Source organism: Girardinichthys multiradiatus, chromosome 21 (genome assembly GCF_021462225.1).
Source record: "Girardinichthys multiradiatus isolate DD_20200921_A chromosome 21, DD_fGirMul_XY1, whole genome shotgun sequence".
NCBI classification, from domain to species: domain Eukaryota; kingdom Metazoa; phylum Chordata; class Actinopteri; order Cyprinodontiformes; family Goodeidae; genus Girardinichthys; species Girardinichthys multiradiatus.
This window is the reverse complement of record NC_061813.1, coordinates 34,537,767-34,562,025: the sequence shown is the minus strand read 5'-3', so window position 1 is coordinate 34,562,025 and position 24,259 is coordinate 34,537,767. Positions and strand designations below refer to the sequence as shown.

The window sequence follows — 24,259 nt, the reverse complement described above, 5'->3', positions numbered from 1 at the left end:
CAACCTCTCCATTTCTGGCCAAGAGGACCGTCATAAAGCTCCAGCTTCAATCGCGGATTCCACTGAGGGGCGATCAATCTGGCCATTACTCGGGATGGTCGGGTGTACTTCATGACGACAGAACCCAATTTGCAACTACAGCGGTTTTACACACCCTGACATCTGCTCCCGAGCCTCGGCAAGATGTCGCAGCAGCAGTTTTAAAAAGTGGTGCGACTGATTGATTTAAAACCCCCACATTTTTCAGGGAGGCAGCAGAATAAGTTTCAGCATTAGATTAAAGGCCTTTTTAGCGAGTGTTTGTGTTTGTGTGTGTGTGTGTGGGTGTTTGTGGCTGCCGACCTGGAGGCTTGTTGTGAATGACGGGGGGAGATTGAAGGTGGTGGAGCCTGACGCTGTTAGAGTTAAAATTAAATGGCCAAATTAATAGGTGCTGTCACTTTGCTGCTGCAAACCACCAACTCGCCTCAGTACCAACACCTCCGATTTGATCGACACCCCCATCTTTCCTCTATTGGGAAGTGGGGGTTGTTTTCTCTCTCTTTCTAGCTTTCAGAGCATTCTCAATGAAAAATATTACAGAAATGACAAACTACAGTTAGTAAAAAGTTTCAACGAATAATATTTTACTCATTCTCCAGCTTTATGATGCATTCACATCAGCTCGCAGAATTCCTCTGCGGGGCAAATTGAGTCGAAATCTTATTCGAAACAGGCCTGATAAAGTCCCAGGGAAATTTAGAGGGACAGAGTGAGGAGGAGTGGAGGAAAACAAGAGAAATAGCCACAAGGTGAGAGCAGCCGGGAGCTGTAACGTCCAGCACACATACAGTACATGTATACAGGTCCTTCTCAAAATATTAGCATATTGTGATAAAGTTCATTATTTTCCATAATGTCATGATGAAAATTTAACATTCATATATTTTAGATTCATTGCACACTAACTGAAATATTTCAGGTCTTTTATTGTCTTAATACGGATGATTTTGGCATACAGCTCATGAAAACCCAAAATTCCTACCTCACAAAATTAGCATATTTCATCCGACCAATAAAAGAAAAGTGTTTTTATTACAAAAAACGTCAACCTTCAAATAATCATGTACAGTTATGCACTCAATACTTGGTCGGGAATCCTTTTGCAGAAATGACTGCTTCAATGCAGCGTGGCATGGAGGCAATCAGCCTGTGGCACTGCTGAGGTCTTATGGAGGCCCAGGATGCTTCGATAGCGGCCTTTAGCTCATCCAGAGTGTTGGGTCTTGAGTCTCTCAACGTTCTCTTCACAATATCCCACAGATTCTCTATGGGGTTCAGGTCAGGAGAGTTGGCAGGCCAATTGAGCACAGTGATACCATGGTCAGTGAACCATTTACCAGTGGTTTTGGCACTGTGAGCAGCTGCCAGGTCATGCTGAAAAATGAAATCTTCATCTCCATAAAGCTTTTCAGCAGATGGAAGCATGAAGTGCTCCAAAATCTCCTGATAGCTAGCTGCATTGACCCTGCCCTTGATAAAACACAGTGGACCAACACCAGCAGCTGACACGGCACCCCAGACCATCACTGACTGTGGGTACTTGACACTGGACTTCTGGCATTTCCTTCTCCCCAGTCTTCCTCCAGACTCTGGCACCTTGATTTCCGAATGACATGCAGAATTTGCTTTCATCCGAAAAAAGTACTTCGGACCACTGAGCAACAGTCCAGTGCTGCTTCTCTGTAGCCCAGGTCAGGCGCTTCTGCCGCTGTTTCTGGTTCAAAAGTGGCTTGACCTGGGGAGTGCGGCACCTGTAGCCCATTTCCTGCACACGCCTGTTTGTCTGGATGTTTCTACTCCAGACTCAGTCCACTGCTTCCGCAGGTCCCCCAAGGTCTGGAATCGGCCCTTCTCCACAATCTTTCTCAGGGTCCGGTCACCTCTTCTCGTTGTGCAGCGATTTCTGCCACACTTTTTCCTTCCCACAGACTTCCCACTGAGGTGCCTTGATACAGCACTCTGGGAACAGCCTATTCGTTCAGAAATTTCTTTCTGTGTCTTACCCTCTTGCTTGAGGGTGTCAATAGTGGCCTTCTGGACAGCAGTCAGGTCGGCAGTCTTACCCATGATTGGGGTTTTGAGTGATGAACCAGGCTGGGAGTTTTAAAGGCCTCAGGAATCTTTTGCAGGTGTTTAGAGTTAACTCGTTGATTCAGATGATTAGGTTCATAGCTCGTTTAGAGACCCTTTTAATGATATGCTAATTTTGTGAGATAGGAATTTTGGGTTTTCATGAGCTGTATGCCAAAATCATCTGTATTAAGACAATAAAAGACCTGAAATATTTCAGTTAGTGTGCAATGAATCTAAAATATATGAATGTTAAATTACATTATGGAAAATAATTAACTTTATCACAATATGCTAATATTTTGAGAAGGACCTGTATATAGTGTTAGAGGTACAAGGGTCATTTCTGGATGTGAGGCAGCATGGCAGAAGAAGAAATGCCTCTCAGTAGTCTCCTACTGCTCTGTTGACTTGGATTCCATTTCCCAGACAGGGCCAAGCAGAATAATTTCACGTATGGTGGTCCAAGAAGAAAGAAAAACTCTGTTTGCTAACGGTTGATTTGTCATTCTGGCAGGACGGCAATAACCCACCAAAGTCCACCAGCAGGGACAGAAAGTGGATGAAAATATTCAGTGGAAAACCACCAGCCTCCGTACCCGGTTGATAAATGTGCCGGGTGTTGAATATGTGCATTTTTCTTTAAAAAAAAAAAGAAGTCGTCACAAATCACTGAATCATTTCAGAAAATAAAGGCAATCAGATGAAAGTTTTATTTGTACGGCAACTGCCTAAAGTTTGCAGAGTTCAGTGATATTTCCAAATGATTCACAGTTGGAAGAGTAAGGCAAAGATGTTTGGAAAAGATTGATACAGTGAGGACTGACCAATCCACCCTCCTAACATGAGGAGCATGGCACACCTGCAAACCTACAAAGACTTAGTGGTCCACCTAAACCAACAGGCCAGGTAAGGGGAGCATTAGAGAGAGAGGCTGCCCAGAGGGCTGTGGCAACTATGGAGGAGCTAGAGAGATCCATAGCTCATGTGGGAGTCTGTTTACAGGAACTATTAGTTGTGCAAGTCACAATTTTGGCATTTGTTGAATAGTGGCAAGAAAAAAGCTGTAGTTGAAGGACTATGAGGAGTCCAGTTTAAATTTTGTCACCAGGCATGTAGAGGACACAGCAGAAGAAGGTGGAAGAAGGTACTTTGGTTAGACAAGGCCAAAAGATTAACTTTTGGACCAACATACAAAACACAACCATCCCTACCACATCATCAGTTTAGAATCAGCTTTATTGGCCAAGACTATGTGCACAAACAAGGTAATTAACCTCTGTTTCAAGCACTCTCAGCGCACATACACCAAGTATTAAAATATAAACTTGAGAGGAAATGAAATAAAATATAAAATGAACAGTATGTACTTGTACAGGTATGTACAGCCATTTTTTTATGTATAAAGAAAAGAAAAAAGAAAGGAAGGTTGGGCAAACATGCTTATTTTGTTTCACAGCAGAGTAGCTGACTACTCTGGCTCTAAGGTGTTCACTGTGTTCATCAGAGAGACAGCATGGGGGAAGAAACCATCTCTGTTTTTGCCATTAGCGGTCTGTAGCACCAAATTAAAGGTAAAGGTCTAAACAGTTTGTGTCCAGCATGTGCGTGGTCTGCAGAGATGTTAGCTGTCCTTTTCCAAACCCTAAACCTGTACCAGTCCTGGATGGAGGGAAGCTCAGTTCTGATGATCTTCTCTGCAGTCCTAATTGTTCGTTGAAGTGTGGACTTGTTCTGTTTTGTTGATGTCAAAACCACAGTGAAACCACACGGTGATGGATAAACACAGGACAGACTAGATTAATGGCAGTGTAGAAGATGACCAGCAGCTCATGTGGAAGGTTGAATATCAGAAGGTTCAGTCTGTACAGGGCCTTGTTCTGAACAGTGTCTATGACTGTGTCCATGCAGCTGTAATTGTAGTTCAGGGGGAGTAGATACACCAAATCCAGTTTTTCATTTGTAAAAGGTTGTTGCTGGTTTTTCATCACGCAAACTGGATTTGTTTGATCTTAGTATACACTTTCAGTCACGAGAGATGGGAAATGTGTGTGACAGCATGACTGCACAGTGTGCATGCAGCAGACAACCAGGTAGTGCTCTTAAGCGGAGAGCATTACAAATAATTTCTGCATAAAGTTGCCTACTATTTGTCCTGAAGTTTCTCACTTGACAGTAGCTGTCCACCTCTGGACAAATTGGTAGAAAACGGCAACATTAAGTTCAAATTTTACAGCACATATTAGCGCCACTTACCAACCCACTTATTTGTTCTGACCAGATAGCTTTTCTTCTAGTTTCAATGCACTCCTGACAACAACAGTAAAGGATATTCTATTCTTTAAAACTAGAGTTCAAAACATGTTAAAGCATTTGACATGTACCTTCTTCTCAGCTCAAGTGGCTTTTGGCAGCTCTCTGATCACATTTTATAAAAACACCAACAGAACCCGAACTAACTTTTAACAGAGGTGCTTATTCTGTCAAAAATAAACGCTCTCTTCATTTGGAATGTGAATGTGTTCTCGTTTCCAAAAGACAACTCTTTTCTGTGATTTCTGTTTACAATTACGTTAAAGTGCACATTAAACCTCTGGAATGACCTTGAAGTCCCGGCCTTAAGCCTATCGTTCAAACAGAATCGGTTGAGTTCATTTCCATTGGTGTATTTTCTGGTACAGAGCTGTCTTATAATCAAATTTTCAAAAAGGTTATGGTTTGGGTTTTAAGATTACCGATCTTCATCTTAGTCTGTTTAATCTCTTCCAAAAGTTTGATGTGTGTTTGATGTGTGTTTTTATATTGCTGGAACACACAACTTACCATCTAGCTGTTGATTTGAGGTGAAGTCAAAGAATTTGGAGGTATTTCTCCATTTTCCCATCAACTTTGTCCATTACACCAGTACCACATGGACTAAAGCCACCCCTCTGCATGATGTTGCCACCACCATGCTATGAAACTGGTACAGATTTCTTGGATTTAAAAGCCTCATTGTGAAAAACAAATTTTTATCAAAATAAACCTTGTCTCGTCTGATCATTACGCATTGGAAGGTTAAAATGCCTTTGGCAGGAGCAAATTTTGGAGCAAGCACAGTCTCTTTATCAATAGCGAGGTAAATTGTAGTTGAAAATCATTTTTACAAAGGTTTACATACAGCAGATGTTTCTTTCAAAGATTTCATAGCCTGTTTTGCATTTTTAACTCTGCCAAGGAGATTATATGCTTGGTTTAAGTTTGTCTGTGAGTGTGTGTTAAAAGTTACAGATTCCTATTATTATTTTTTTTTTTTGTCTAAACCTAAGGAAGAATCCATCGAATTTAGGTGGTGGATTTTTTTCCCATGGCGTCAGTGACCCTATGTTGGGTGGCGGAGGTATGCAGTCTCTGACCGCCTTGTATTGCATTATATTCCAATATGGAGGTGTGTGTGGAAGTTCCGAAATGAATTACGTTTTATTCCTTACTCTGTAGTACTTTCCAGTATTCCTGTTTACTGTAGAGGCTTTTTCTATTATACTGCCATTGTTTTTGTTGTGTGTATCAGGGTGCTTCATTTTGTCTGTCCACTTTGCTACCACCCACAGGGATATTCACCACTGACGGACGAATAAAGGGTTATTTCTGTTCTATTGACCGTACAAAATGACGCTGATGTTTTCATAAGTTTCCATTTTACAGCAATGAAGTGCATTGTATTCCATTTTCCAACCACAGCCTATTTAAATGCTTTTAATCAGCTGTCCTGGCTACAACACACTGAGAACCTGTAATTACAGGAGCTACACATTGTCACTGCATTATTTGAGTAACATCATATTATATATTTCTTTAATGGAAGAGTTTCAGTTCTTTTTGATGTACAGTTAAGCATCAAACTATGAAGGCTCTGTTCGCTTACAATTTGAATTCAAAGGAATTAAAACCCCAAATCAATCTGTTTTACTTGGTAACACTCCTAATGTCCCAATAGAGTATTTAATATAGCTATTTTTTAACAATATTTGACTATTTGGAGAGCACACACCATATGGTCGCTTCTTATTAAACTGATTTAATGCAGTACTTGTGGCCTCATTAAGAAGGTTGCCCATGACAAACATTTAAATACATCGATGTGCAGCTCCCTTTCTTATTATACTGTGTTTCTGCTTGTTTTGCTGCAAAGACCCCAACACACATGCACACCAGAGCTCATTGTTAATGTGTCCCCTCAGACTGCTCAAACTACAACTGCAAGTTGTTTGCAGCCTGGCCGGAGGAGAGAAAAAAAAAAAAAAACAGAGGCTGGAATGGAAAAGAAATGCGAAAACAGAAGGTGGGACCTGAAAGGATGAACAGTTCTGATAAATGTGCCTCTCGTGAGCACGTCAAACCCATGATTGCTTAGGAAAAGAAAAAAAAAACAAAAGGTCTGAGAACCACAGCAACCTGAAGTAATTACCTGATGGCTTTTTGAGTTGTTTTCCTGCAAGATTCCAGGCTCCTTTCGGACACTGCGCCAAGCTGAGGGGCCAGAATGCATTAGCTGCGACTGAAATTAGCACAAAAATAATCAATGCATTCAATCAAAAACTGGGCAGTTTCCCAAGCTTTTTATTTTTTGGGCTCAGAAAGTAAAAAAAAAAAATGTTTTTTGAATGACTACAAAGGTTGTCAAGAAATCCTGCACATTTAATGCAATTATCGATTTCCTTGAAGAGAAGTAGGATTTAAATGTCATGGAGGAACTGGGCCAGAGACAAATGTCCGCAGAGAAAATTATTTATTCAGGTTTCAGCCTTTGCAGCATGTTGTGGTCAATTATCTGTCATTTCAAGAAGAATCAATACTGAATTTAGCTTTTTCTTTCTCCTCGCTGATATAACCCCCATTTCTACAGAACCAATCTGCCACATAGAACAGAATAAATTGTTTTTCAATAACATTTTTACTTCCATCTAAACGTCATTAAAATGCATTCCAACATCCTTCACTTGGTGCGTAAAGAGTTTCAAGTGTTTAAAGTGAGAGATTTCTATCAGGGATAATACTTCATAAGCTGCAAACTATTTTAATTTAAGAGAGAGATTGGAATAAGACACATTAGATGGGAAATGGGATATCTTCATGTAGAGTAACAGTGATGAGTGATATCTGCCTCAGGAGCTATGAGGGGAACTTGAGAGCTTTGTGTTAAATTTCGGCCCATCAAACATCCAAAACAGGCCCAGCAGCTGGTTTCTCGGGTCTATATCAAGCGATCCGCATGTGAAAAAGAGACGGCGCCAACCTCGGAACATAAAGGAGGAGGGCAATGGACGACTCAAGTTTGTAGCGTTAAATCTAAGGCAAAAAAATATGTAGAAAAGAGACTCGGCGTGTTGGTGCACATTGTTTTGTTTTGTTTTTTGCTTTCAAACAGTCTTCTGTGATGGTACCCGGAGCTCTCTCACCAGAGAAGAACTCATGAACATCAGGGCTACTACACCAGAGGAGTTATTTCCCACTTTTCTGCCTACTGCTCTGGAATTTTTGGACATTCTGGTCAAAGGTTCACTCACCTTTACTCACCTTTACTCACCTTTGTTCACGCGGTGAAACGCCGGAAGAGAGGGAAACGGGCTGGGGTGCTGGTACGTCTTCGCCAGCGTGGACTACAAACACCGTTACCTGGAATATTTCTCTCTAACGTGCGCTCACTTCCCAACAAAATGGAGGAACTACAACTGCTGTTGGGGAAAAACAGGGACTTTTATTCATCGAGTTTTGTGCTTCACGGAGACGTGGCTGTGTGGATTAATACCGGACTCTGCGCTGCAGCTGGCAGGATTCCAGTTCTACAGAGCGGACAGAGACACGGAACTCTCCGGCAAAGCGAAAGGTGGAGGAATATGTTTCTACCCCAACAGTGGTTGGTGCAACGACGTGACAGTGATTCAGCAGCACTGTTCTCCAGACTAGGAAGCCTTCATCATAAACTGTAAGTCTTTCTATTCCCCCCGTGAGTTCGCTTCGTTCATCTTGGTCGGTGTTTACATCCCCCCGCAAGCTAACGTGCAGGTCGCACAGCGCATGCTCGCCGACCAGATACTGAGTGTGGAGTGGACCAACCCGGACTCCTTAGTTATCGTCGTTGGCGACTTTAACAAAGGTAATCTCACACGCGAACTCCCCACTCCATCAACGACCGACGCCTCGCCAACGACCTGAACGAGTTCTACTGCCGCTTTGAAAGACAAAAGGACAGTCCTGTAACCATCTCCCATGACACCCTCCAACAGCTGCAGCCACAATCCACCACCCTCACTTCCCCAACCTCAAGAGGGGCCTTGGCACCTCCAACCCCCACCCTGAAGTTCCCCCCCACCAGCCCCCTACCCACGGCGGGGACGGCTCTTTCCATCCAGGAGAGGGACGTCAACAAACTCTTCAGGAGACAGAACCCCCGGAAAGCTGCTGAACCGTATTCTGTCTCACCAGCCAGCCTGAAGCACTGCGCTGATCAGCTGTCTCCAGTCTTCACAGACATTTTTAACACCTCACTGGAGACATGTCATGTGCCAGCCTGCTTCAAGTCCTCCACCATCGTCCCTGTTCCCAAGAAGCCAAGGACCACAGGGCTTAATGACTTCAGACCCGTCGCCCTGACAAATTCCTTGTATGTCCAAAAACGTACTTGGCAATAAAGCTTTTCTGATTCTGATTCCAACACTTCTTATAACTTTATTGCTGATGCACTGGGTGGTGAGGTAATTAAAAAAACAAGACAATTGAGTTAAAAGTGAAAGTCAATAATTGGCTCTTAATGGGGTAATTAAAACCTCCTCTGATGTTTTATGGCTCGAAGCTGTAGGTTTGTAAATGTAGCTTGGCAGGAAAAGTTATAATAGAAAAGTCTGAACACGATATTTCTCCCAGATTGGCATTAAGATTTAACATATGGTCTCTTATTAGATTGGTCTGTCACAGATGTCCACAAGCTGGAACACTGTCCCTCTGTTTCCATTTGAGTTGATATAGTCCATTTAGTCTCTTATACCTTTATTTAGTTATTTATTTAGGAGTGAACAGAGATACATTCAAATACATCACATTTTATAGATTTTTATGGATCTTGAAAGCCGTGTGCTGATCTAAACGGGCTGATGTCTTGCAGGTTTTAGTTGTGTTCCTGCTCCAGCACAGCTGATCCAAAGTAAATCAGTTCCTCAGCATGTCACAAAGCTTTGCAGGAGCCTGCTAATAACCAACTCCTTTGATTCAAGGTAACATCTAAAACATGCAGGACATGGGCCATTGAGAACTGACTTTCGACACCTCTAATCTATAACATTAAGTCCCAATAAAATAAATCTCAGTTTGTGGTTGTAAAGAGAGAAGCTTGGAAAGGCTTAAACAGTTTTAATTAGTTGTCCAATTTGTCTATAAAATGAAAAGGTTTAAATTATTCTTTAAAACATATTTTACAGGTAATGTCAGTCAGGATGGAGGTAACTGATTCAATCATGTGCCTTCTGCTGCAGGAACACAAAACCTTATTCTGCCTCATATGCTGGTGTATGTAGAAACAGTCCAGCTGTCACATACACCAAACATCTAGTCTTAAGTCGTACCCAATTTTTATATCACGATAATATTGGGATGCAGTGTGTAAATTTACAGAGTACAGCTGCTTGAGGAAATCTATTTTCTTAAGTGATTTCCTGATCATTTCAGCTCAGAGAGTTTAGTGGTCAACTCACAGACTAAGAACAAACTACAGTTGTAAAATAATAATAAAAGTGATGTGAATATCAGTGACACTTCCCTGCAATGCCAGCGACTTTAGGAATCCTGCATGTAGAGGCTGAATCTTCATCAGCGCAGACAGAACTGTGTGCTTGAGTGGCACATGTGTGGTATAAATGTTCTCTTGGAGGCCAGGCCATAGAAGTCTTCACCATTTAAAAAGAGATTTAAAAATATGTAGTGAGATGGCTTCGCCGGAGAACACATCAGAAATGCCACAGCATCACAGGTGTACAGAGGCAATGCTGGAATTTTAGTAATTTGTATTAAGCATCTTCGTACCTCACTGAGAAGGAAGGCAGATACTCAGATAGCATCACATGTCTTGGAATAAAGAAGATATAAAATAATCTAGAAAACAATCAAAATTGCCAAAAGCTTAAAATATTAAGCAAAAGATAAAGCAGTCTACAGCTAATCCAAACTGCCTAATTATGTAACCAAGCAACAACATAGCCTAACCACTTATGACTGAACCAGTTGCTTTATAATTGCAGCAATGAACAAAGCACAAGAATGAGGTACAGAATTAGAAAGGTATCAAACATAGCGCAGCAATGATGCGCAGGAAAAAATGGTGGGTTTCAGTACGTATCTTTATGCAGGGTTGTTGACATGCTGCAAGTCCTGTTTTAATGATGCTGGTATGTTCTTACTAAAGGAATCATGATTAGATGGACCTTTGCATTTCAATCACAGAAGGAACTAAATGGCCAGGAACTAAAACTTAGTAAGAGTGAAAGAGAGATCTCCAGAAGAAAACAAAGTTTTCCGATTTCCAAAGAACTCACTATTGGGCAAACACAGCGATTTATGCTTTCATTCTGGACCATTGGAAAAATCATGAGCTTTTGTCAATAAAAACAATAAACAGTAACTGATCGTAACAAACATTCTGAGATCTTAACAATGGATAAAATGTATTCACTGTCTGCTACTAAAAAAAGGTTTTAAAAAGAGTTTCTAATATATTATTAACATGAGCAAAAGAGAAAGCAGGTTTAATTCAAGAGTTTTATGATGCCCTTGATTAAAATTGTAAATATGCACCAATTAATTGGCAAGTGATTGAAATCTGCCACTAGAATTGGCCAGGAAAAGCCTGACCATTGCACACTTCTAATTTGTTCCTACCATCCACCTTAATGTGTGTAAACATGCAGTGTCTTATTTTACTTCGATCATTTTAAGCTTTAGACCAGCCGATCCATGATCCTGCATGAATATGCGACGATTGACAACAAATGGATAAATGAATTACAGGCTTCAACCAGCTATGTTAGTTTTAACTTATTCTAAACTTAAATTCTTCCCTCAATATGAAAGCAGATGTTTGTGCAGCAGCTCTATTCCAAAGAGGCAAGTTTGACCCTTTCTTTTAACAAAGTACAAATGTCTCATACCTGAGCTGTACCTGCTCTACATAGTCTCCAAAGCTGTTCTGTTTTACTGCACTGCTGCCTTTAATTATTTCAAGTACATTTTGCTCTGAGACTCCTGGAGGTATCAAACTGTTGATTTCAGAGTCTGGTGATCATCTAGGAAATATTTCTGACACATATCCTGCAAATAATCTAAAAAACCCAGTAAAGGATAAATGACAAAATATGTTGTAGTAATAAACATTTCCCATCCAACCTCACCAAACACCTTTGCCTCAAGCTTTCTATCAGACCTTATTAAGTATAAAAACAAAAGGTACATTTTCAAGGGTTTGATGTGGAAAAGATAAAGAGGAGAAAGAGTGATGCAATAAGAAACAGAGAGAGATTTATTTTAGCCTGGAGTGTCTTTAGAAACGTTAAGGGAGTTATGCAGGGAACCCTTCAGGGCTTCAATTCTTGTCATGAACATTGTTCCTGTCCTCTCATTAAATATGTGTGACACAACACTCGCATTGACATGGTTCCATCCAGAGAGCAATGAGCGATAAAAAGAGGTCCAGAACTAAGATGTCTGGTCAAATAAGCCAGAAAAGGCTTTTTGATGACTTTGGAAGTAAAAGTTATTAAAGAAAAAACAGGGAGGCACCTTTCTGTTAATCATCCTAGAGCAAAACACTAATAAAGAGAAATAGACTTTAGATTTGTTAAACTGCAGGCATGTCAACAGTTTTGTATTATTCCCACTAAAATAGCCTTACCATTTTGGAGGTGGTGGTGGTGGGATCAATCCTCTGAGTAACAATTAGCATTGACATGACTGAAGTTGAAGTAAAAGCTCCGCACAACGCACTAGCCTTCTGTTCTCCTTTTCTTCAATTAAAGTCCTTAATGAACGAGACTTCACCCAAAGTGGGAGCGTCAGCTGACTGCTGGAGTCTGAGCTCAGTTCCACGTTGGCCAATCACTCACGCGCCGACACAGATTCAATGAGATACACGCCGATCCATTCACTAGGACAGACTCTGGAAATCACTGTCTCCTGCAGCCAATCCCACCCTCCCTCCACTCCCTGTTCCCCTCTCTACCTACCCCCCTCTTTCACTTTTTTCAGCGTCTCGATCTTTCTCAACTGCGATTATGGGGTTTATTAGTCTGTGTCTCCCCAGGATGTCATCTTCTCAAATTATCACTTGTAGTATCTGCATCCAGTTTGTGTGTTAGGCAGCACACTCCCACCCACTAGATTCATTCTCAGTCTACACCCTACCTTTCTCCCTCTCCCTCTCCTCTTACTAAGCTCCTCCAGCACATGTGGCTGGCAATATCTTTTCATCAGGTTCTGCAACTGAACTTAATTGGAGGTTCAAACATAATCTGTTGGTTTGGCCATGAGAGCGACACCTGCCAGCAAGCACGGCCAAACCGGGGCTCTTTATATCTTCATTGCCGCCTCAGTGAGAATAAGGTGGGTCTGTGTGTGTTGGCTTGGAGCTGGCAGGTGGGCAAAGAGACAGAAAAACAGGAGGGAAGGGAGGGTGAGGAATGATACATGAACAGACGGGATACAAACCCATCTTTGGCAAGTTGTCTAAGAAAATGCACCAAAGAGAAGCGACTAAATGTATAAAAGTTGCCTTTGGAGTCACAATGAGGTCTCTATGGCAGTCCATCAATCCCCTGATCAATTTAATCAGGTCTGTGAGATGGGATGTAATAAAGAGGTGGTGATATCCATGTGTCACAGATTGCACTTCACAAACTATCCCCACCTCCTTGGAAAATTGATCCTGAGCCATGCTCAGAACCAATCTAAATTTATGTTGTGTTTATAGTTACAGTCTGTTAACTCAGATCTGAAAAGTTTATATAAAAGTGTTTTTATACAAATGTCTGGGTCAAAATAAATCCAACTCTGAAACTTAAGTTTGAGGTAATTTCTAAAGAACAAGAGCAAGAAAAGTGGCAGCCATTGAAGCCAGGCTGACACAAACAACTGAACTGACCTTTCTTTGGTGTTGTTGCAGCTGCAGAAACAAGCAGAGAACTATACAGAAACTGAGCTCATTCAGCTACAATTACATTCACAAATCATTTATCCAAATAACACCTTTAGGTATCTTCTGTTTGTACAATTATGAGGGCATCAGCAAGAGCATGACAAAAGATGCTTGTCATAACACCAATCCATCTTTTTTTGCCCCCAATAGCAATTTCAAAACACCTCTGGGTATCTGCCAATACGCAGCCCTGATCTAATATCGTTCCCCCTGATTTATATTCCATACACAACTCAACGCATAAGCCCGCTGAATAGTGGTGGCACTAAAAAATGGACAGCATGCATGCTGCGACTGAATGAATATATGCATGGATACCCAATCCCATTAGCACAATATGGTCTGCCTTGGCGCTCATACTGATTCATGTTACGAGACTGGCAAGCCCTATCGGAAGCCCAGTGTTGGGCTGTAACTTTCCAACAATCTTAGTAACTTTTGCACTAACTGGAACATGAGTTAAGATGTAATTATCCCCATTACTGGCATATTCCAATTGTGGAAAGCAGGGGGGAAGGTCCAATCTTCAGTGGTCAGTGCACAACAGGGTTTTCGCATGGTCTGTGGGAGTGTGCCGGTGTACCCTCAAAGCGTTCAGTGCGGTTTACTCTTCTTTCATTGAGGAATACTTTAGCATTAAGACAACTGGTACCACAGTAATGGTTTATAGTCATTTGTGTTAGGGGTAACTGTTTCCACAAAATTAACCTCTTTTGTGTCTTGAAGATGTTTCACCTGTCATCCAAAAGTCTTCTTTAGCTCTAAACATGGGTTAGAAGTACCAGTATTGACAGTCTCAAACTATGGGATGACTTATGACATTTTATTCAATCATATTTTCTCTCATTTTCTATTTACCATCCACATTTTATATTATCTTTATCCTGTTTAGGGTGATGGATGAGCTTGAGCTTATTCCAAAACAAGCAGGCAAGAGGTGGGGTACAACCTAAGTTCTTGTAAAGTAACAAACAACTTCCATGGAAGTAGCTCATAAATTATGGAAAGTAACCTCTACGGTACGGGAAAGTATCTGTAAGTTGCAAGGAAGCACCGGGTAAGTTATGACAGCACCTGGTTAGCTCTGGGACAGTAACTTAAGAGTTCCCTGAAAGGTTCCAGAAATTACCAGGTAAGCTCTGAAAATTGACCTCCAAGTTTCATGAAAGTAGCCGATAAGTTCTAGAAAAGTAATCTTACAGTTCTGAAAAGTACATGCTGTCTTATCAAGTGATACCTTTGTTTTGGTCATTTTGGTCAAACATTGCAGGCAAAAGAAATGTTAATATTCCAACCTGGACTTGTTTCCAACAAATCATACGCCTTCCTTCAATCTGCTTTTAATTGCCAGTTAAACATTAAGTGGTAGCATTAGCTGGCTAAACTGGTGCATGTAAAACAAGGGGAAACTTTTCTTCACCAATTTAAACTGTTAGGTGAAAACATGACATCACCCTTCACCACCATCTAAGCGCCTTTTGGGCGAATATAATAGTGTGCAGCATTTTGAAAATATTTTTAGCTGAGAAGATGCACATCTTGATCGTTTGGGTCTGTAGATGTCTGATTCCTTGCTATAACTGCTTAAATACATTCCTTTAGCATTTGAATATTTAATGAGGAAATAAAGCAGGACTATACACTACTTTTTTCAAGATGAATTAAACTTAAATATAGCTCAACTTTCCTTGTTATTCTGATGTTAAAATTGTTTACCTTTTTAGATGTTAAAAGGAAATGCTTCTAAAAAAATATCAGAAAATTATTGGACTCAAAACTACAGAAACATTTTTAATGTTTAAAGAGAATATTGTATAAAGAGAGGACAGCGTCTTAGATCATTAAAAATATTAATTTTCCCTTAAAAATTGTTTTCTTTAGTTGAAGCAAATAACCAACTTAACTCCTTCAGTAAGTAAAATAAGTTCTAAAAAAAATCAGGTGCGATACATTTTGCACTGTCAGACGGACCCTTCAGGAATTATTTCTGTAAAAGCTCAGCAGGTCCATCTGGTCCCTCAGAGAGGCCCGGTTCATGTGCCATCCAACAATTTTTCATTTTGATGTGAGATGTTTCATTTCACACAGAAAGTTATGGCTGCTGCCACAGGAGGAGAGCATTCACTCATCCTGCAGTGATTGAATTCAAATGGTTCATGCTTTCTAGTTTACAGACTCGGTGGACTGTGTGAGTAGTTGCATTTCAAACGTGAAAGCAAAATGAGCAAATCTGACTTGGATGACTGAGTTTCTTGTTTTGAATTATTCTGATGAATAAACGACTCCTGTGAAAAAATGTCTCAAATGCAGAGGTTTTTGTGAATAAAAGACAACATTGGACAAAAGCAATTTAATTATAAAACAGTCATGGACAAAATAAGTTAGGAATCAAGTTAGGGAACTTGATGGAAGGCTACAATCTGAACATTACTTGGTCCACATAAAAACTATCAGTTGAAAAATGTATTGTTTAATTTGCAAATTACCGGTAAGTGTCAAATAAGTGCTGGCTTTAGTAGTGAAGTCATGTGTTACAATCAGTTGCCAGAGTGAAAATCAGTCAAAGGAGATAGTGAAGGTCATCAGATATAGGAGATGTCTCACAGGGGCTTTAGATGACATTAAAACTCAACAGGGATCATATTGTGGGTTTTACGTAATGGAAAGGGGTTGCATAACAGTCATATTCTTGGCATGTGTTGTTTACAAGCCACATATCACCCCAACATTGAACAAAAAAGTCCAAACCAAAAATTAAGCCCTCACTCTCCCAAATGCTGGTATTGCTGCCTCATCCATTTATGATTCATCCTTCATGTGTTGGATGGGCAAGCTAATGTTGCACATCCAACACGTGCAACATTAGCTTGAATTTGCTTTTTAGGGCAAAAGCATATAGAAAAATGAGAATTTCAGCGGCTTTCATTTAAGGCAGCCATGTATTACATGACTACTATGGAAGAAATGGAAGTCCTAGCGAATGCCTATGTGCGTCACAACAGTGCTGGTTAAAACTGGAGCAAGAATTAGAACATCCACTTAAAAATGGTAAAAATTAAATCTTTTATTATCCAAATTTATTTAATTTTTCATCACAAAACAGTCTTTTCCCTCAGTGGTGAAATACAGGCAGCTTAGACTCCCCACAATGCACTTTCAAATTTCTGGGTATGGTGCTGGTCTGTTAGCAATCTCTTAGACAACATTTCTTCTGCCCCCCTCACCACAACGAACAAATGACAAAATAAAGGGCCTTCCAGACAGGACATGGTTTGCGCTGGGCCACGCAGGCTGTTTGCCGCAAGGCACTGCGCTGGCTGGATTGGTGGGACTATTCGATTGTTTTGTTGCAGCAGCAAACATGTATCTGTTCCATGCTAAGAAGCAAGTGCTAGAACTAGTCCTGCTTAGGAGAAAAAGAGCAGCAAGGAAGATGATGCTGTGGGTTTATGAAACCTTCAGGTCCAGAGAGCAGCATGGAGAGTTCAGGCTTGTAAAAGACCTTCGTTTTCACAGCGATAGATTCCATTACCAAGCTACAATAAGCTGCCTGACTTAAAACACACCTGACATGTCTACTTGGCAGGAACTTTGTTTTCAAGCTGCTGCTTTCCTCCAGATGTTTCTGTATAGTCTAAAACTTGTGTCAAAAAGTTCAGGGAATTCAGAAACGCACAATATCAACTATTCCATTTTGCTTTCTCCTCTTTCTCCCTGATGACTCTGTTTCAACTGGATGCGCCTGTATTCATCACTGCACGCCACAGTCAAAGTTCAACCATCTTGAACTTTGACCGCGGTGTCCGCTTGCGCTTTGCACAGTGAAAAACCGGATCCTGTCTGAAAGGCCCAACTTACACTCGTGCTTAAGACTCTGCCACTACTACTTAAGTACTGTTACCACAGTTTGGTGCTTCAGGCATAGGAGTATCGCTCGTTGGCAATGTACGTCGGCAGGACTGGTTTCTTTATTTTAACAGTTATAAAAATATTTCTTTATTTCAGTCATGTAAAGTAATACAAGCTTGAAGAACTAAAATTCAATTCAATTCAATTCAAAGATACTTTATTGATCCCCGACGGGAAATTAGAATTCCAGTACAACCCATCCAAACACAAGACAAGGGGGAACGGGTCACCGAGGCTTTGCTGCCCACTCACAGGCGCTGCCCTTGCTAGATGAGAAACAAGGCCACATTAGATAAGAAGAGGGAACAAATCATATTTCACATTTCATCCTTAGCAGGATACAGTTTGAGATTGCAGAAAACCTCAGCACAAAGAAGCAACACGTATACAAAACAACATCATGCCGGGAACGGTGTGAATGTGTAAAAAGTAATGAAATATTCATTTAACTTGGGTTCTTTTTTATTTATTTAAGACTGGTTTGATAATCAAAAACACATTTAAGCTTAAATGAAACTTAAAAAGGCATCTAAAAACCAAACAGCAGCAGCTGAATTAACGAGACCTTGCTAGAGATTCAATATGAATATTCAGTATGTGGATTGTTCCCAGCTTAACAAATCAGATTCTGTCTGGTGCTTAAGCTGTTTATTAACATCTGAAGGATGACAAAGTTAGGATTTAAAAAAAGTCTATCACTGCACAGTTATTTGTCTTTTTTTCCAAAGCAAATTGTTGAAACTTCATGTGGTCTGAAGAAGAAATTTCTCAACACAGCCTTCAAGGACAGGTTTGGTGGAGGAAGATGTGCTCGACTACTTTTGAAAAGGAAAATACAAACTAGAAAAACATAAAAAATGTAAAATAAATAAATGTAATTTTTAATAATGCTCAACCCATTTTTGCCCCCTTCTTGAATTCATCTCAATAAAAATGGACCATAATGCAGAACAAATCTATTTCCAAATAGGCCTTCTATTTTCTATTTAGCTAGCAGTTGAGCATTGTTCTAATTTAATCTGACTTGTGAATTGAATCTGTGTTACAGCCTTAGTTAATAACTTGACATTCAGCGTGTGACTCTGTGCTATTATAAGTGAGGCGACTTCTTTGAACACCCAGATGATACAATGCCAAATTGCTCCATTGCTCATAATAAAACCTATGTCCACACCACTTGGTGCTGTTATTTTTTGCTGGAATTGATATTAATGGGACTATCAGAATGTAATGCCAGGTTTATATGTACAGAACCCATAAAGTCCAAAGAGAGAATGGGGTGACATCAACAGCATTCAGGTCAGGGTTTTTGAATAAAACATGATATTTTTGACTTTGGTTCAAGTGTATTCTCTTATGTAGCTCATTTCATCAACAACAGACGTACTTTAAAGAACAACAGAGGCTGTAATTGACTTTAAAGGCAGCACGATGTGAAACACTCAAGGAAATGTTTCATCTTTGTTACAAGGAGGACAGGACTGACACTCAAGGTAGTGTCAAAATCTCAAAACATGGCGTGGCATCATAATATGGCGAGGCTCAGCCTGCTTTTTATGCTGTGCTGAGCGTTCTGAAAAAAATGAATGTGCTTCAGTGTCATGAAGCACTTCAATCAATCATGGCTGGAAAAGCAGAAGCAGATGGAACTCGCTGTGCGCCCTGTTTTAAGGGCAAAACGAAGCTTTTCCGTCCTATCAAATGATAACCCTGAACAAATACTGATTTAGCAAGAACATTGTACATATTATTTCTGTGGACCTTAGTTTAAGGTTTTTTATAGGCTCCAAACCAGACTTGCATGTGTGAAACTTATCAAACACCCTAATTTTGGTCCAAGGACAACATTTGGCCTCTGCCCAGATTTAATAGAAGTAATAATTGGGTTGTTTTCAAAGGATTACAGACGTTTAGGCCAGATTAGTATGGGAGCATTGTCTAACAAGGAAAAATAGCCTAAGGCTGCCAAAAGAAACTGATGGTATCAACAGTAGAATATATTGATGCCATTTAAAGAAAAAACTGCTAAACTTCACTATGTAGCTCACTATATATAGTGATTTACCTATAGTACAGAGCTCAAAATTCCAACTGCAAGTTTTCACCTACTAATCTCTCACCAGCCGCTATATTGGGTAAATGTTGTTAATCCCAGGGTGGTCCCTCCTTTTGCCTTCACAACTGCCTCAATGTTTCATGGCCTAGATTTGACGAGGTGTCTGAAACATTCCTCAAAGATGCTGGTCCATACTGGCATCTTTGCTTCACACAGTTGCAGCAGATGCATCGACTACAAATCCATTATGTGAATCTCCCATTCCAATACATCCCAAAGGGGCTCTAAGTAGCCATAGGAAGATGGGTGACACTGTGGTCATAACGGGATGATGGTCAGCAACAATACTCAGGTAAGTTGGTACAAAGAGGCCTGAAGTGTGTCAAGAAAATATCCCTCATACTGTAACACCAGCAGCAGCCTGAACCGTAATACAAGGGAAGATGGTTCCATGCATTCAGGGTATTTATGTCAACCATTGACCCTACCAATTGAATGTTCCAGCTGATACTGAGACCCATTGGACCAGTCAACGTTTTTCCAATCTGTTATTGCACGGTTTTGGAGAACGTGTGAACCTGTTCTTGGCTCATAGGAGCGGCAACCGGTGTGGTCCTCTGCTGCTGATGGCCATCTGCTTCAAGGTTCGACATGTTGAGCATTTAGAGATGGTATTCAACACACCTTGATGGTAACTAGTGCTAAGTGACTGTATTGGTCTGCTCATTCTCCTCTGACATCAAATATTTCCATCTAAACAGCAGCCTCTTACTGGATAATCTTGTTTTGTGGACTATTTTATGAAAACCAGTTATCTTTGAAAATCCCTGCAAATCAGCAGTTTCTGAAGTATTCCACCTAACCCATCTGGTACCAACAAACATACTGCAAAGCCAATTATTTTTTCCCCCCATTTTGACATTTGGTTCACCATGTCTAGACACCTAAATCCATTGAGTTGATGCCATGTGATTGACCGATTCCCTATTTGGTTTTCCAAAAAATTGAATAGGTACATCTAATAAAGGCACACATCAGTGCAAAGTAAGTGTGAGGGTGTGTGTAGTGCAAGGGTGCAATGCAGTGTTAATCTTTAAGCACCAGGCTTTACTGCATGGATTTGTTGCAGATCATCTTTACACAAGGGAAATATTGGTACACGTTACTTAGATAAATTATGCCTCTTCTTCATTTTAATCATAGTAATACTTCAACATGGAGAAATAACATTGCCTTCCACACGAAGAGCTGCCTGTGACATGACTCTCGGGGGACCACCAACTACATACTAAATATCAAGAGCAGGTAGGGCTTCAATCGAAGATAAACTAAACTTCATCTTAGTTGGAGAAAATAAAAGACTGAAACAAAACCACAACTGTGCCATTTTATGAGATGTAAGTGGAAGTGATAAACATTTAGTTTTGCAGATAAAAATTTGGACTTTTTTAAAAATCCAAACTGCCTTGGAGAAATGAAGTCAGCTAATCAATTAGAGCTTCTAGATGTTCAGCGCACTCTTGTCACAAAACCATTCTTGCAAATCTGGCAAAGTATTTTATGGCATTAACTGCCAATAACCGCATACACAAACAGAAACAGGAATGTTCATCTCTGTTTTGTTCAATAGGTTGCTGTAAAATGGCTTCTTTTTAACGGCAGACTTCTAAAATATTGTGAAAGGAGAGGAACAGATTGGAGACATTTTTACTTTTGTGGCCACAAAAACACGTCCGCTTTTTTACTGTATGAAGAAACTGACCAACCCGACAGTTAGATAAAAATATACACTCCCCTGCTGTGCACCAAGGAAGCCCTCGGGGTTGTGTGCTCAGTTCACTCCAATTTCATCTGTATACTTATAAGCCTTTTGCTGTAAAACAAGGTTTTACAAGCAACTGAATCACCTTTTAAATTTCTGCTTATTGTTTGGTAAATGACATAGTGGGGTCTATTGTGTGTTTTAGTGCTCTAGAGATTTACAACCTTCTGTGGTTTCAGTAAAACCACAGAACTGAGAAGGTGTGGTCTTTTTACCATAGACCATTTGTGCTGATACATCATTTTTAGTTTTCATCCAACATTGTGTCGTCCATTAGACCAAATAAAGCTACTTTTGGTGTCCTGTTACCAAAGAACATTGTTTCAGAAGTGTTGTACTTTGTTCAGATGCAAATCTCCAAATCCAGGTTGTGTACCTTTCTTTTGACAATACTTGCTCTTTGTTTAGAAGATACTTGCAACCGAGCTATTTTTAATGGGGTGCCACTAGGGACATAAATCAGAATTAACTTCCATATACACATATGAAATTAAACTCTTTCACATACTATACTCAAAACCTTGCACAAACACTAGTGAAAAGCTCTCACAAAAACTAGTGAAAAGCGTTTATACAAACTAGTGAAAAGCTTTCATACATACTAGTTAAAAGCTTTCATACACACTACTGAAATGTTTTCTAATTATTTCAGTGAAAACAGAAGGTGTTTCAGTAGAAACTGTAGGACGTTGCATCCTAAACCTAACCCTAACTAAAGAATACATTTTATTTACATTTTAATGATGATATTAAAATGTATGTTCAATATAGTTTAGCACATCTTTATAATTAAGGATGGAAATAATTAGCACAGAGTTGTGAAGCCATTAAAACAGAGCCCGAGGATTAAACCCTCTGTCTCCACTGTAAATAACTGCACATGGTCTTTATTTACCCCTTTTACATATTCTTGATGGCTTATAAGCTTGTCTTCATTAAAATATTCTTATTTTATTATCTTTTCATCTTATTATCGTTGATAAATCAGCCATTTAAAATGTTGTAATTATTTCTTTATGTTCATAGATATAAAAAATATATAACACTGTAAATAAAGTATATTGATAACTGATACCATTTTATTAAATTTATTGGTAAAACTTTTAACAATAAACACTACAATTTTAACATTCTGAACAAAGTTTAAATACATTTATTTGTAGAGCATAATACATTAGTAGTCGTGGTTTTTGTCTCATTCTATTGTTAATATTTGTTTTTGCACATTTACGTTGCTTATTCTTTGAACCATTTTCATAACTGTCTGCACTCTACCTGTGTGTTACTAAGAGCTGCTGTAACAAGTTAATTTCTGCATTATGACATCAATAAAGTCAGTCTAATCGTATCTTAATAATAAATAATAATGATAATAATATATAAAAAGACCATATTAACCGTTAAATATCATCTGACTGATTATATCTGTGTTTAACTTCCACTCATTGGGGAAACCCAGCGGGAGTTTGAAAACGATGTGCCGGGAGTCAGGCTTTCTTTCCCGGTATAGCGAGCTCAAGCCGTCCGGTCAGCTGACAGCTGGTGAAGCGAGCATACTGTTCACGCAGCGGGTGCAAACATTTCCAAACACGTCGCAGCAACTTTGCAATTATGCGATATCTTGGTAAATGGAGCAGATATTTCATGTTTACACAACTACATTCTCGCCTGAAAGGATTGTAAAAGGTATTTATGTTCCACAGCGTAATATATCCAACTTTACTCACAGCTTCTCTCTCTCCTCTGCCATTACTTTTTCCGTTTCAACATCTGCTTTGATCCACAATGAATCATGGGATAGGGTGGGCCACGAAGAACACACTGGACCCATCCTTCATATCTGGGAAAAAGTAGGTTGCATTTGTTGGCTCCCTTTGGAGGAGCCTTCCAATTTGAACAGCATTTCTTGCTGTTCAAATTGGACAGCATTTCTTGCATCGTTGTGATGTAATCGACCCGCAAATGCCGCCTTAGAAGGACACAGCCCTTCGTATCTCCTTTGCTACTTAAAGAACTTCCTTTTCTACTGAAATGCCTTCCGTTTTCACTGAAATTAGAAAATATTTCACTAGTATGTATGAAAGCTTTTACTAGTTTGTATGAACGCTTTTCACTAGTTTATGTGAGAGCTTTTCACTAGTGTGTGTGCAAGGTTTTGAGTATAGTATGTAGAAGAGTTTAATTTCATATGTGTATATGGAAGTTAATTGTGATTTGTGTCCCTGGTGGCACCCCATATATTTTCATTAAGTCTCTTCTAACATCTCTAATTGTCCCATCAGTGACTTTAACATTTAACAAGCCAACTTTCAGAGTCTTGAATCAAGCTCTCTAGTGCTTCTGTTCATCTTACATCTGTTCGTCAACATTAAGTAACTACCTAGATTCCACCCTTTCTTTGTGTCATGACCGTCCAGTTGATTGTTTGAACCATCAATAAAACCGTACTGGGACATAAAAGTTCCTATTTCACAGATTCCTTTGAGCGAACACCATAGGATAAGTATTGGCCGCATTTAAGGAAGATTCTCTGCAGTGAGAAAATGTTTAAAATTTATTGAAAGGTTTAAAAAAAAGGTGCCAAACTCCGAATTGCTTTCAATAAAACAATCCATCATCAGAATGAGAGAAGCACCATTTGACTAATTGCCTTTTAAAGTGACTTTTGCCTGATGGAGAAGGGCAAAGCAATTTACCCACAAATAACTCAAAACCTTCAATGGATATAAGCGGGCTTCAACCAAAATGCTGAGATATTAATCCATGGCAGAGCTTCCATTAGCCTCAGCTTGTCAAGACAAAGATTTAGGGTAGAAAAGCCTATTTCAGACTTTACTTAAGGTTCTGCCATGCTGGTGATGGACTGATATTGGCACAGAGTAAATACTGAATGACAAGTACTTATGTTTTTCTAATCATTGATAGATGTTGTTTCTGGAATTAAATTGCTCTTTTTGGTAATATTTGGTTTAACTGTAAGCGATGAGAACAAAGTTAAAGCTACTGATCTGACAGACAGACAAAAATAAGAGAAATATGATTGATGACAACCTGAACCAATCAGGTTGTTCAGGCAGAAGACAGGTGGAGGAACATGTGTACTCTATTTAATAATGTAATGGGCTTGTCATACAGCGACTCAAGG

At 39.8% G+C, this 24,259-nt stretch overlaps 1 protein-coding gene across 4 annotated transcripts in view; it reads right to left on the bottom strand.

Annotated features, from left to right (window-relative positions):
• The window catches only part of dpp6a (dipeptidyl-peptidase 6a), a 383,254-nt gene that overhangs the window by 264,048 nt on the left and 94,947 nt on the right, over positions 1 to 24,259 (bottom strand). Inside the window, exon 1 of one of the 4 annotated variants that reach the window (XM_047349745.1) lies at positions 12,029 to 12,123. The exons of the other annotated variants lie outside the window; for them this stretch is intronic. Coding sequence (XP_047205701.1) covers positions 12,029 to 12,085 — 57 coding nt within the window. The 5' untranslated portion in view covers positions 12,086 to 12,123. Of the gene's footprint in view, positions 1 to 12,028; positions 12,124 to 24,259 lie in introns of those variants that run through there. 4 annotated transcript variants of the gene reach the window in all.